The 14,438-nt window shown below is 46.4% G+C and overlaps 1 protein-coding gene across 2 annotated transcripts in view; it reads left to right on the top strand.

Moving 5' to 3' along the window:
• The window catches only part of Mtmr7 (myotubularin related protein 7), a 91,758-nt gene that overhangs the window by 56,731 nt on the left and 20,589 nt on the right, over positions 1-14,438 (top strand). For both annotated transcript variants that reach the window (XM_036166398.1, XM_036166399.1), the window contains exon 7: positions 919-1,051. In XM_036166398.1, the coding sequence (XP_036022291.1) occupies positions 919-1,051 (133 nt within the window). The remainder of the gene's footprint in view (positions 1-918; positions 1,052-14,438) is intronic.

Below are 14,438 nucleotides of genomic sequence, written 5' to 3'. Positions count from 1 at the left end.
ACCTAATGTGTGCTTCTTGAAACAGTGAAAGGCCACAAGAGCAGCTGAAGAAGTAATGTTGATAGTATTCCCCTGCAACCTGCCAGCTCTTCTTCTGCTGAAACTGTTACCAAAGTGGCATAGTTATCAGTAATTTTAATTCTTCTTAATGAATGTAAATAAATATTTCAGTAAGTTTGTTAACAGTGGGTAGTTGCGCGAACATGCTTCAGCTGACACATATGTCCACGTAGCTGTGTGATGTGAGAGAAAAACGGGGGGGGGGGGGTAGGTCGGGGTCTATTGGCCTGAATCAGTTTCTTCTGAGTCCATTAGCACCAAACCCAGTTTACACTGAAATTCCAATGTCTTATCTACAATTATGGTTGTGAGAGTGACAGAAACCACCACCCCCCCTTAGACATGGAGACTGGGCGAAGGCAAGTGGAAGAAGCGACCGGAAGCCTGACTGTCAGTCAGCATTCTCTCTTCTTCAGTCTGTCGGGTTCCTGCTGAGGGTTCAGTTGGGCACATTGGAAGGAACAGCCCTACCCGATGGTGTGTCTGTTGGCGTTATGGTTCTCGCAGATAATTTAACTTACAGAGCCAGTCGGCAAGTTCTGATGTATGGTGTTGAATTGGCTCTGCCACGGACTTCCCTATCAGGTCAGCACTGGTGTCAGGACTGGCAGAGCATCTCCAGGATGACTTACAGCTAAGAAAACGTTACCCAGACCAGCAGCACATGAGTGCCGTTGGCCGTAGCTCAGCCTTTGTACTTGTAGCTACGGGAGCTCAGTACAGTGCTCCAGGGATTTAGACCGCATTCGTACCTGTCTACACATCTTTGCAATGTTTTTACAAGTGTCCAAGCAATGTGTTGGTTGTTCCATGCCCTGAATGTAATTGATGACTATTTTGTTTTGCTGACCACTGCAGCTTAATGCAATGGCCAATCGCGCTGCAGGGAAAGGCTATGAGAACGAAGACAATTATTCCAATATCAAGTTTCAGTTTATCGGGATAGAGAACATCCATGTCATGAGGAACAGTCTTCAGAAAATGCTGGAAGGTAAACCATTTCATTATGCACAGCAGTAAAAGAATACTTATGTATTTTGATGCCAAAATAGAATAAGATAGTCTTTTAATTTTTTTTTCTAATGATACTGTTAAACGCATGCAAGTTGGGAGAATATTTGCAGTTGAGAGAATAATCATGTTGCAGTGACTCTTTAAACATGTAACAGCTTTCTCATTTCATCAGGTGGTTTTATCATGTGGCAGTTAGCAGCCAGGACTCTGCATTGTTACTTCAATATTCTAGATAAAATATAGAGGGAGAGAGCCAGCCAGCCAGCCTCCCTCCCTTCCTTCCTTCCATTTATTCATTCACAGACATTTGGAAAGAAAGCAGCCCTACCTTTGAAGCAGTAGCCCACTATTCCTGAGTGCCTGTTAGATGGAAGGATGTTAGAGACCTGGAGCCTCACTTCTGAGTACCAGGAGCTGCCACAGCACACAGGCACATGCCACCCCCATCCTAATAGAGCAGTGAGAACTGTGAGGACACGCAAATTCTACATGTTCATGTGGAGAGGAAATGAAAGGATGGGTTGGTGTAATGTGGGAGAATTCCTCTTATGTCAGTGTGCTCATTAGCAGAAAGTCTGCACTTCATGCAAGACTTGCTTCATGACTGCTTATGCTCTTCCTGCTCATGAGGGCCTGTGAAGGCATCCTGCTGCCCCCAGAGGCACCTGAAAAAGAGGAAGATGCAGAAGCCACAGAGCCGTGCCTGTGAACGCTAGAGCACCTCTGAGGAGAGTGTGGAGGGCTGGTGGAAGGCTAGGGAAGCTGGTTGTCTCGGTAGCAGCTGTGGAGTCTGGGATGAAGAAGGACACGGAGGGAGCTGAGTTGCTTTCGGGGATGCACATCCGCACTCCGTGACAGTCCTCTGTTCCATCAGGACGGCACGGTGTGGCAAGGCCCTAATGGTGCACTGGAGGAAATGTCCCAGAGGCCTAGTCTCCCTCTCCTGGACCCCCGTTGACGTTAGTCATTGTGAAACTTGGAACACATCAGCTGTTTCCTTGCATCTCTGCCAGCAGGGGAGTGGAAGGATTCAATGAATAACTTACCCAGTTTCTTCTATGACAATTTGGTGCCCTTGGCTGTCACACTTGAAAATTTGACTAAAAGCTATCGGTCTAGCTCAGTAGTGTAAGGCCTTGGGTTCAGTTCTCAGCACTGGGCTAAATAAACAAGCAATTAAATAATTAGAAGCTGATGCCTGCATCTGAAACAAGAACAGCATATAGCTCCTATGTGTGTCATATTTTGACAGTCTGTCTCTGAGGTCACAGGTCTGACAATCTAGGTGTGAGTATTTGAGTTTCTTAAGCATCTAGACTCTTTGACTTTGTCCTTGCTATCAATAGAGCTTTGCCTGTAGAAGAAAAATAGACTAGCCTGACACTGTTGTTGACAAGACACTCTTTAGTGTGAGAAGTGGTCACCATTGTTGCAGTCACTAGGAAAACTGTACACTGGCACACTTTATAATTTGCATTCAGCAGCTTCAAATGTTTGAGGTCATGAATTTTCTTTGCCTGGTAAATTGCTCCTAGGAGTATTTGTACCATAGGCCTCTGACTTTGGTTTCTAAATTACTGTGTGTTTGGTTTTTCAACCCTTGTCCTCTGGCTGTTGCACTGCTTTTCCTAAAGGACAAGCAAACTGACTGAGTTCGGGAGGGCAGCTCTGTTTCACAAGGGATCATGGTGCTGCCGCGTAACCCTCGGGCTGTGTGGTGTTGGAAGCAAGGACAATTTTCTGGATGCCTTTCAGGGGTCTTGAACAATGTTTGACTACTTGCTTTTCCTGAGTAAATTATAAACCACTGCTGGAGGCTCAGTGATACAGCGAGACCCACCTTCCTAGGGGTTTCTGCTTCCAACAGGGGCCCTTGGCATCACAGGCTGGGAGACAGCTAATGGAGTTCCTTCTTGATTCTTACTTTCTTCAAATTTGCTAAACCATGGTTTGGGATATTATCAGGAGAATGTGAAATGGAAGGTGGAGTTACTTGCATTCTGGGGAAGTTCTTTCTATGAGTAGGTGCCCCAGGATATTTTATCAGAAACAGAAATTTAGGATCAAGTTCACACCCTCTGTAGGTCCTTTCATTGAGGTCAATATAAGTCAACTTATACTTTAACTTAGGGTGGAAATCAAACTGTTTTCTCCCTCCCTACCAAGTAGGTGAATGTTTCTGGTGCCTAGCAATTTTGTAACTTAATTGTTGTTCACAGTAGTTCCTCTTCTCACGCAGATACTCGGCTTTCTTCTCAAAGAGTAGAGGAGCGCTGGGTTCTCTTTGCTGTAAGCATGGTGGCCGGAGTCTAGAGTGGGCTCTTTGTGAGCCTGTCCTCTTGAGCAGTGGAGCTTGTCTTGCTCACATCCTTGGTTCGGTGGTGAAAAGGCCATCTACCGTTTGTACGAGGATGGAAACACGTAACGCACACGGAAGTGTTCAATGTCACAGCTTGGTGAGGTGGCGCAGCAGCCTGAACCCTCTGTGGAGTTTGTCCTCGGACGAGGGCGCTGGGCAAGGATGTGGCAGGGGCAGTTCTCCTTTTTATGACCAATGTGCCATCTTTCCGATATTGCCTAGAGCTTCCCCTGCCTCCCCCCGCCTCCCCCTCCCTCCCCCTCCCTCACCGGTTCTATTCCTTACGTTCCACACAATCTTGTACTGCTTGCTGGCTGTTCTGTATCTGGACCACCTGGTCACTTAAATAAAGTGTCAGGCTGGGGTGCTGGGGTGGTGTTCCTCCTCCTCTCCCCTCTTCATCCCCTCCCTTTCCCCTCTCCCTCCTTCCTGCCTTCCTTCCTCCTCCTCTTCTTCCTTACTTTTTGTTGGAAATAGGGTCTTACTATGTAGACCAGGCCTCACACTAGCTAGCTTTATACTTCTGCCTTCTGGGTGCTGGGATCACAGTCAGGCAAGCATTTTCACCTGAGTGATTGTGTTTGGTTTTCATATCAGTGTTCTGTAATGCATGGCATCTGTGCTATATAAACAGAGTGATCATCTTAGAGGTCAGACAGTTGAAGATAAAACTGACTTGAAAAAGTCATAAAAATATTTAAATTTGCTTTGCTAAATTGCAAAGAATCACCTCTCAGCTTGAAAAAAACAGACGAAATTTCAACACTACAAAGAAGGTGGTAAAACCATGCTTTGAGTATTTCTGTCATTTAATTGACCTAGACAGGGAAGGAGGACGAGTAGCTTAGAGACACATAATTTCTTATCAGAATCCCTCCTCTCCTGGCCTAATCCAGAATGTGGCTGTAAACATACCCACACGGATATCAGTGTTTCACTTACACAGGTAGAACTCTGGAAGCCAGATACGTGGACAACAACAGTAAACTAGTTAGGTATTTTTTCCACGTTCTTGATAGAAAATGCAGGCAAAGCAAGTAAAGCCTTCAGTTTGTAAAGCTGCACGCCTACTCTCGCTATGCAGTGAGCCCTGTGTCTAAGGAAAGGTGAGGAAGAATTCGGGAATGGTTGCTGAATTAATGCAGGAGGGTGGTGGTGGTCTTGCCCCTCTGTATCGACAAAGCATGTGCCACGGTTGCCTGCCGTACCTGTTTAGCAATGCTCATTAGCTCACATTTTCTGGGGTTCGGGGTTCTAAGCATGTTTTGTGCATGGCTGGGGATCTCGAGGCTCTTCAGGGCCTTGGAGTGTCAGCTGGCCTGTGTTCTCGTTAACAGGCTCAGGTTGGGGAAGTCTGCTCCTGTGCTCATCCAGCCTATTGGCAGGGTTCAGATCAGGGTCTCCCATTTTGTTGGCTAGAGGCCTGTGGCTTTTCGATCCTGTGGCTGCTACAGTTGCTGTGTGGTCTTCTGCATAAACTAGTGACATGTGACAGTTGGCTTCCTTGAGCCAACTACAGGTGTTTCTCTCCATTCAGGAATGTGGTTGGTATATTACAGTTTAAAGTAAGACATTTTGAAGCACATACTACTCGTTAAAGGCTGGCTAGCTAGGCTAGCTTGATTCAGAGTGTTCCAGGTTCAGGAAGAAAGTCTTCAATATGTAAGGCAGACATAACACACACACACACACACACACACACACACACACACACACACACACCTTTGTTAAGATCATGTATGGAATAGAGGAACATTTGAATAAAGTGCTTTCTGTTAGATTACCGTGAACCTTGTTGGTTTGGGATTTCCAAAACGGAAATGCTCACAGAAAACCTCTCTACATAGAAATGGTGAGATAGCATTTGGGGAGGTGACAGAATGCTTGACACTGACTTTTAAAGATACATGTGCTCAAGTACATCATTGTGACCTCATTGTGACCACCTTGTAGCTGCCATTCTTCCTCATTTGACAAGTGAGGAAATGGAGGCACAGAGGCTAAGTGCCTTGTTAGCCTTGCCTCCGTAAGTGGTGGGAAAATGACTTTTGCTCATTAGCATAAACCCGATGCCACACTTTTAGGCACTCAACTTTCTTGCCCCTAGGGAAGGGAGGTTGATTTAGAAAATGCCCAGGTCCAACTGGGTAGAAATCCTAGGTTTGGGTTCCTGTTTTAGTCGGAGTAAAATTGAGCAGATCTTTATTCTATGTGTGTAAGGTAATGTAAACGATGCATATATTTCCTTGTTGGTCATAATGTTAAGGTGCCTTGTAGACTATCAAGTGTTTCCCAATCTAAGGTCCATACTGTTTGCTCTTGGAGAGCAATAATGTATTTTAAAATAAGCACTGGATAAAATGGATAGGTTAATTCAGTCAGCCAGGTATTTGATAGGTCCTGTGCCTTCCTGTGGATCAGTTTTCTTAATTTCCTTATTCAAAAGACAGTTTTCAGAGCCATGTATAATAATAAAGTCTATAATCACTCAGTCTAAGTGCATCAGAAATAATTTAATGAACATGTCAGGCCTGGTGGAGATTTTCCAGCAAGTTGTTGTATAGAGACAACAGATCTCAGGGATGGCAGACCAGATGGGAAGTGGGCCTAGAAAGCATGGAGCAAAGGTGGAGTGTCAGTCAGTGTCCTGGCAGGACACAAGGAAGTGCTGCCTGAAAGGCCCGGTTCCACTCTCCTGGACTGAAGAGCGCTTGCACCACAGCGTTGGAATTGCAGCCCTTAACTGTGGGAACTTCTGTAGCAAAATGAGGTGGCCCCAGAGATCATGATCTGTCTTGACATTGTTTTTCAGAGCTCGGCTCCAGGGCCTAGTTTCCATGTGGAAAGTCCGTATTTTCAGCTGGACTGTTTCCTGGTCGTGCTACCGTGGGTGACATGGTGAACCTCTTAGGCCACTCTTCACAGAATGGGCGGCTTCACTCGGAAGCAGCCGTTTCAGACATTTGAAAATAGTTTCCTCCTGAGCCAGGCTCTGTCCTTCAGGCTTGTCAGTTTGTCAGCTTCTGAACCCTAGAGGGGAATACAGTGGATCAAGAGTGTGTGCTCTTTCTCTGTGTGGTGTCCTGTGAGGATTTAGGATTTCAGCAGCCCGCCCCCCCATACCTTCCCTTTTTTTAATTATTATTTCATATTATGCTGTGACAGCAAGACTTCGGGCAACTGGGGTATTCCTGAACGGAGTAAACAAAGAAGAAGGTGTCTGATGTGGAATTAAAGGGCGACATGATGAGCTGTTTCCGTAAGACTGTCCTGGGGCTTGTCGGTTGGTGTTTGTTTGCCAGCGACAGTATCATCTCAGATTTGCTTAGTGTGCCCTTCCTGGGAGCACTGGCGCTGTAGTGCGGGTGTGGGACCCCTGCACCCTCTGCAGCTCTCTTCACCCTCTCAGTCATACCCTCCCAGCGCCCCCAGAGCCCACTCCCAGTCCCAACTTCTGTCTCCACTTGCTTTGAAAGCTTCCTACTTAGACTTTATCATCTTTTAAATCCTGCTGTCAGTTCCTGTTCGTGCTGGCCCAGTTTGTATGGCGACCGTTAGGTGTGAGCGTAGGTTACCATTGCACGTTCTACTCTGTGACCTTGTCTTCATATACAAAACTCACTGTGGAAGCTAAGAAGAGCTACTGGGCATCCCTCATGGGAATCTGCCATCTGGGTTTCTTCGGGTCAGGGTTTAATATTCTGGCGTGTTTGTGGGATATACATTTGCATTTGCATGTGCATGGTTGTTACCTATATATCCACATGAATGGGCACTGTTTCCTATGCTACTAGCTCAAGCAGTGCTAACACAGACGCACAGAATTTACCTTTGACTGCACTGTATCATTTAATATTACATTCTTTTAAGGAAAACAAGGCTATTCAAAAAAAAGATAATATTATATAGAGATTTCAGACAATACTGTCTTGAACAAAAAGTGGAAATGTTTTGAAGACTAGTCTTTAGTCTTGTTGGTATTTGATGGAGGATCTCTCCAGCTGGTGAAAAATCCTCTGTAAATGGCCTGTGTGGCTGGTGAGGTTGAGGAGGTGTTTATTGTTGAGTTATGACATTAAATACAGTCAGAAGTTTATTCCGAGTCTCCGTAAAAGAGGGAGGTGACAAAGCCCACTTGACTGGCCTGTCCCCTCCTCAGCTCCACTCACGTCCGTCAAGGGCAGCTCCTCCTGCGCTTGTCTGTGCAGGGAGAGGAGTATATGCTGGTGCTTTGGGGACTGTCTGAGGGGCCCTCGCCTCTCGACTGCAAAAGGAAAAGCAATAAAGCGAACATCAGCAGCACCTGGGCATGCTTCAAGAGGCCTCGTGGGAAAGAACATGCTCGCTACTGCTGTGGGTACTAGGGAGTGTGGGAAAGGCCAACCCCCTGCCCTTTTTTGTGTTCCCAGCATTTGCACAGGGAAAAGTAAATGACTCCGGAAGTGTGCTGGGAAGACCAAGGAGGGCTGCCTTTCTTCTGAGTAACTTTCATATTTCTTGAGTTCGAAAACAACACATCTTATGTTGGCTTTTAACTTTTTACACTGTTTCGTATGTTTATGCAATAGAAATGCCCAGTTATATATACACAGTGTGACTAGCTCCAGGCTGGCCAGTACAGTTCTCTGTACTTTTGTGGCATACGCTTCTGATGTCAGCTGCCATGAACTTTGCTCAGCAAAATGGTTTGTAAATATTGGTTCGAGTTTGGCAACAGGAGTGAACAAATCAGTATTTCTGCCTTATCCTGAGTTTATCCAAACAAACCCAACAGCTTTGTGTTTAAAAGCCCAGGCACTGATTGTTTTCGGTGTAGCTCCATCTGTCATGTGTGTTAATCATCCACAGAGCTGTTTGCTTTGAATGTGGCCGCTGGCCATTAGGGAGAAACCCCCTGTCAGCTGTCACCTTGCCTGCAGTCCTGGCGAGATTTTTCCCCATCGTGTGCAGTTTCAGTGTGGCCGAAAGCAGAGTGGTTACACAAGAGCTCTTCTTGGTGTGGAAGAAGGCCTGACTTGGCAGAAGCCCGTGTCCCTCCCCTGCCGCCCACTCTCACCTCGCTCTGAGCTGCCTCTCCCCTCCCACTGTCAGCACAGGCCATCTCCAGGTTAGCCAGAGCCTGGTGACGGCAGTTCTGCTGACTGTCAGCAGAACTGCCTGTCGTTTCTGCACCCCGCGGGAAGAGAGGGTAAACAGGACCCTTTCTTCTCGCCTGAGCGACACATTCTGAATACCAGGCTAGCCCTTGGGCCTGCTAGGTTTTCTGAAATAAATATGTGTGTTAGCCAACCCACAGCTCTGCAGTACCAACCTGAGCACTGGCCTCTTGAGTCAAATAACTTCAAGACAGTGTTTTCCAGGGAACACTGAATGGAATCACATGAGTCTGGTGACTCCCTCTTTGCAATGTGTGCATTGTAGGATTAAGTTGAACACCTTGGCTCATGGCCTGAGGTGTTGGGTGTTAGAAGCAGCAGGCGTTCTGGCAGGGAGCTAGAATCTGCTTTCTGCTGTTTGGGTAGTGTGCACAGGAGGAGGTGAGCCTGCCAGGCCAAGGGCCATTGAATGTGTCAGGCCACGCTTCCCTTAGAGGCAGCTAGGCCTGGCGTTTGGCCTCTGCATCAGCTTCCACTGTCTACTCATGATAATGTTCTCTGAGCTCAGGAAGCCCTCTGCGGTGTACTGTGGCTTGCATTGCTTCCTGGGAGTCATTAGCGCATCAGCTTTTCTGTGTCCTGTTTCCTAACCCGGCTTTCTTCCAAACTCCCTTTCTACGTGAATTTTCCCCACTGTCAGGAGAAAATCTCTTCCCATTCCTTAAGTTGCATCAAGATGAATGACTCAGGGTGTGTAAGGGGATGCATACTTTTACAATTCACCTATGCAGTTTTCTTTTTCAATTCATTTGAAAGGTATGTATGTCAACTAAACTTCCCTGAGCAACCTAATGCAAGTCACAGCTGTGACCAGTATGTGACATTTTAAGCTTTCTGGTGGTTAAATTCTAAAAATAATTTTAAAAGTATGGATTAATATTTTTTATTGTTTGAGATTTTCATACATGCATGTAATATGTTTGAATCAAGACTGTCACCCATTCTTTTCATCTAATTTCTGCATTATTACTACCATACTATTCCTTCCTGATTTCATGTGTTAATTTTTTGTTATAAACCAATGAGTCCACTTAGTGATGGCAGTTATGTGTGTAGATATAGGGCTATTTACCGGCCTTTCAGGGGCCATACATAGCCTTAAGAAAGGTGACATCCCCTCTTTTTTTCTCAGCATCCCTCACTGCCAATAACACCTCAGCTAGGTGTGGGACTTTGTGCCTGACTGTCTCATCCATGCTGGGATTTGTCAGGCTTGAGTCTGTACAGGTCTAGTGCATCCTGTCAGTTCATATGTGCTGCTGCTGCTGCTGCTGCTGTCCTGTGTGCAACCTGTGAGTTCATATGTGCTGCTGCTGCTGTCCTGTGTGCAGCCTGTGAGTTCATATGTGCTGCTGCTGCTGTCCTGTGTGCAGCCTGTGAGTTCATATGTGCTGCTGCTGCTGCCCTGTGTGCCGCCTGTGAGTTCATATGTGCCGCTGCTGCTGCTGTCCTGTGTGCATCCTGTGAGTTCATATGTGCCGCTGCTGCTCTCCTGTGTGCCGCCTGTGAGTTCATATGTGCTGCTGCTGTCCTGTGTGCAGCCTGTGAGTTCATATGTGCTGCTGCTGCTGTCCTGTGTGCAGCCTGTGAGTTCATATGTGCTGCTGCTGCTGTCCTGTGTGCAGCCTGTGAGTTCATATGTGCTGCTGCTGTCCTGTGTGCAGCCTGTGAGTTCATATGTGCTGCTGCTGCTGCTGTCCTGTGTGCAGCCTGTGAGTTCATATGTGCCGCTGCTGCTCTCCTGTGTGCATCCTGTGAGTTCATATGTGCTGCTGCTGCTGCTGTCCTGTTGGTCCAGAAAACAGTTTTGTTCTAGTCATCCATTGCCAGTGGTTCTTTTCTGTGATAATCCCTGGACCTTAGAGGATGTGTATGGGTGTGTGTGTGTGTGTGTGTGTGTGTGTGTGTATGTATGTATGTATGTATGTATGTATGTATGTATGTATGTATGTATGATAGATGTCTCATTCCAGGCTGAGCACTCCAAGTATCTTATACTCTGTTAATTACCATCTACTACATCAAGAAGCTTCTCTGACAAGAGTTGAGTGATAATTAACCCACTTCTAGATTTGTAGCTGGCAAGGGGCTTTCCTCTCTATAGCTGCCTCTCTACCTGAATGATGATGTTCTCTGCTGTTTGCCAGGGTATTTTTACTTTCATGGACCATTTATCAGTTGTTAATCTGAATGCCCATGCTACTGGGGTCTTCTTCAGAAAGTCCCTTTCTGTGCCTGTAAGTTGAAGCATCTTCCCAACTTTTTTCTCCAATAACATAATGCTAGGTATGCCAGACGTTATGCTGAAGTCTTGGATTCATTTTGATTAGATGGGCGAGAGATGAAGATGTAGGTTCATTCTTCCGTATGTAGCTGTCCAGTTAGACTAGCACTAGTGTGTATTGCTGGCCTTATTGTCAGAATTAGCTGGCAGTAAGAGTGTGGGCTTAGAAATGGGTCTTCAGTGCCATACTAGTGACCAGTGTGGCAGGCAGTGGGGGTGGAATCATGGCAGAAGTGGGGGTCAGTATCTCAAGGTGGAGCTTAAGATATGTGATCCTTAGGAGAGCTCGTGCTGGCTCACATCTGAATTATGAAACATCAACATGGAGAGGCAATGAAGACCCTGTAGTCCGGGCCACTCTGTCCAGCCTCTTGCACATCTCAGCTGGAGGAGTGTGGACCAAGTGCTATCCTTCTTTGCGTTGCCTTCACACTGAACATGGGACACCAATTAGCACCGTCCCCACAGTGGTTGGTTTAAGAATAGGAAAGCTCATGGCTGGGAGGTACTTAGAAAAGCATCTGGCATTGCAGTTTTCCTGCGGTTGTTAGCGTTTCTACTAAAAGCTCACCCATGTAGCCATGCTGTGGTGGCCAAGACAACAGGTTTGTTCGTCAGAACACTTGTTTGTGAGATCTTCCTGTCAGTGATGACTTTGTCTTTTGACTTCTTGGGGAATCTTCACTATGCCGGCCTACTCCATGCATTACCCTGTGTGGTCTTTACAACAGTTATTTGAGGAAAGTTCATTTTGTTCTCCTTTTACATTTAACATGGCCAAGTTTGGCCACAGAGTTAGGCAGGGCAGGACCAAAGTTTGAACTCAAGCGTGCCTGATGGTTTAATTCACATCAAACAGAAATCTAAGACTAAGTTGATGTGAATGAAATACTGCCAGATAAAGACACTTGCAATTATAAATAATGGAGCAGATATTTGCTTAAATTTAGATGTAATTTAACTTGGGGGAAGACTCAAAACCACACACAGTGAGGTCCAGTTTTCCATCCAGAAGAGAGGCTATGATCACAGACATGAAAGAACTTACTGGGAAGGATGCAGAGGAATCAAGCCTTCTTCGCTGCTGGTGGGAATGCAGAATGCTGCAGTTTCTATGAAAAAAAAAATTCTTTCTGCTCCTCAAATGATTAAAAATAGATTTATCCTGTGATCCAGAGATTCAACTCTTAGGTGGAATCTAAGAAAACTAAAAATGTATGTTCACGAAAGGCTTGTGCATGAACATACATGACAGCATTATTCAAAATAACAAAGATGTAGGAAGTGACCCAAGTGTCCATCAGTTGAATAGATTTGTTTAAAAGTGCTTTTAAAAGGGTTGAAATAAGGACACAGTGGTGGGAATGCTAAATGAAAGAAGTCAGTTATGACATGACATACATTGTCTGATTCAACTTGTGGTGTGTGAAATGCCTGAAATCAATCAGTCTAGAGAGACAGAAAATAGATCGTGGCTGCCTGAGGCTACAGAACACAGCACTGAGATTTTGCCTGCCAGACACAATGAATGTTTGGAAGTGATGTAAGTGTTCCTGGGATTGGTCTGAGTTTCAGATGCACAACATGTGCTAAAAACCTGTTGAACACATTGACTGAATGTAGTTATAAAAAGAAAGCCTGAAGATTTGAGTTTCCCTCCAGGGTTCATACTTTTAAAAACATCCAGCTCCTATTGTGATCATTAAGACAATGGGGAGTCAGGGCAGAGACGTCCTGCCCGGGCTTCCCTTTGTTCATCAGGGCTTCCGGTTAACTTTTGGGGGGTAGGGGTGTTTCCTCAGTAGTTCCTGCTGGGTGATATGTCTGAAGCTTTTTTGTTCCTGCTCGCTCTATGCTTAATAAGCTCTTTTGAAATTGAAAACAGAAGCGGTGAGAGGCTTGCCTTGTAGAGTGGAAGACTTTGGGGGCGGTGAGGGCTGACTAAGGCCTTCAGGGTGCAGCTCAGTGACAGGGTTACTGCTGGCTTCATGGGAAGTGTGAGAGACCAGAGAATATGCAGGTGCATGTGCTGTCTCTTACTGTAACCATTGAACGCCCCCTGAACCCTGCTGGGGGTGGGGGTGGCACCAGAAGCCAGCCCTATGCTCAGCTCAGACTGGCCAGCCAAAAGCAACCTCTTTGACAGAGTCGCCTGCCTCGGTTATTTGGGTTATTTGATTGCAGCTACAAAACTAGACCAGACAAAGGAAATCCCTGGGTGTAGGGGGTGAAGGCTGGTTGGAGGCCAGGCCTGGAGCTGGAAGTGGTTAAAAGAGACCTTACATTTTGATTTTCAATAAAATTCTCACTTGGAGAAAGTTCTGTAGAATTCTAAGCAGTTCTGTGTTTGTAACAAAAGAGCACTGAAGTTGCAGTTTTCGGTCTCTGCCATCCCTCCATTCACTCCTTCTTCCTAGGGCACTAGATTCCCTTGTAGTCCCAGGCCATGCGGATTTGGTCTCTGAGATCCCATGCTCTTTACATGGGGTCTCTTGGGAGGACTCCGAGGGGGAGGGCTGCGCTTCTTGCAATCCCTCTCCTCACTGCTGTTACCCAGCATGCACATCACCTTTACTGTTCTGCACTGTCTCTCGGGCTGAGGCTAATAACTCTCTAATACTAATATATTCCCGGGGTTTTTCCAGTCATCTCCGTGTCTGTTTGCATGGTTCGCTCCATGAAACTCTGGTGTGTGGTCAATCCTGGAAGACACCACTGGACAACCAACCAGCGGTGGTTAGATTAGGGGCCTTTGTTGTTGAGCTAAGTGTGCAGGGGGTGTTGGATGAAGGGGTGCAGAGTGGAGCTCCAGAAGAGGCTCAGGAAGGCTGCATTTCCTGTTTGGGATGGAAGGTTCAGGGCAGGAAAGCTGGGTGGGGGCAGGGCTGTGACGTCAGGTTGAGGCAGCAGAGACCACTTAGAACTGTGCCTTGGCCTCTGCAGCAAGGGACTCCCCTTTGCCTGCTTTACTTTGTTTGGACATCTTGGGAAACTGGGATCTGGAACCGTGCAGACAGGACTGTGTGAAGTCTTGCTGTGACTGACCAAAGTGGCAGGGGACAGCTGGTCGTTCCCCATGCCGACAGAGAGTGGATCTAAACATGAGAAAAGTGATGTGTGTGCTCTGTTCCCTTCCCCGGCTCCAGTTTAGACATGAATCCTGTTGATCATTGTCTCTGTTCCCCAAACTACTCTGGGATCTTCCCTGTCTTTTTTTATTGGCGATGCTTCGGTCACTTGTCTTGTAAGCTCCTCTGCAGTGGTGCGGCTTCTGGACTCCACGGACTATGGAAGCTTGCTTGCCCCTGAGCACCTTTAGATTTGTTACCGTCAGAGGCTCCTCCCCTGGGGTAGCCATATTTCCGCAGCAGGCTTCCCTGCGTGGAGGGAATGGAAGTTTGAATTCTCGAGTAGATGAGTCTAAACTATTTCAACATCCCAAGGGTCGATTTTATTTCCCTGGTGGAGTTCAGCCAGTCAGTGGCTTTTCGGTCACCACCCTGCTGGATGCACACACTTTCCCACTTCCTCCTGGTTCCCCACTAAAGTGATCATGAAACAGTTT

This window comes from Onychomys torridus, chromosome 17 (genome assembly GCF_903995425.1).
Source record: "Onychomys torridus chromosome 17, mOncTor1.1, whole genome shotgun sequence".
Taxonomy (NCBI): domain Eukaryota; kingdom Metazoa; phylum Chordata; class Mammalia; order Rodentia; family Cricetidae; genus Onychomys; species Onychomys torridus.
Note: the sequence above shows the minus strand (reverse complement) of the source record. Positions and strands in the feature narration are given on the sequence as shown.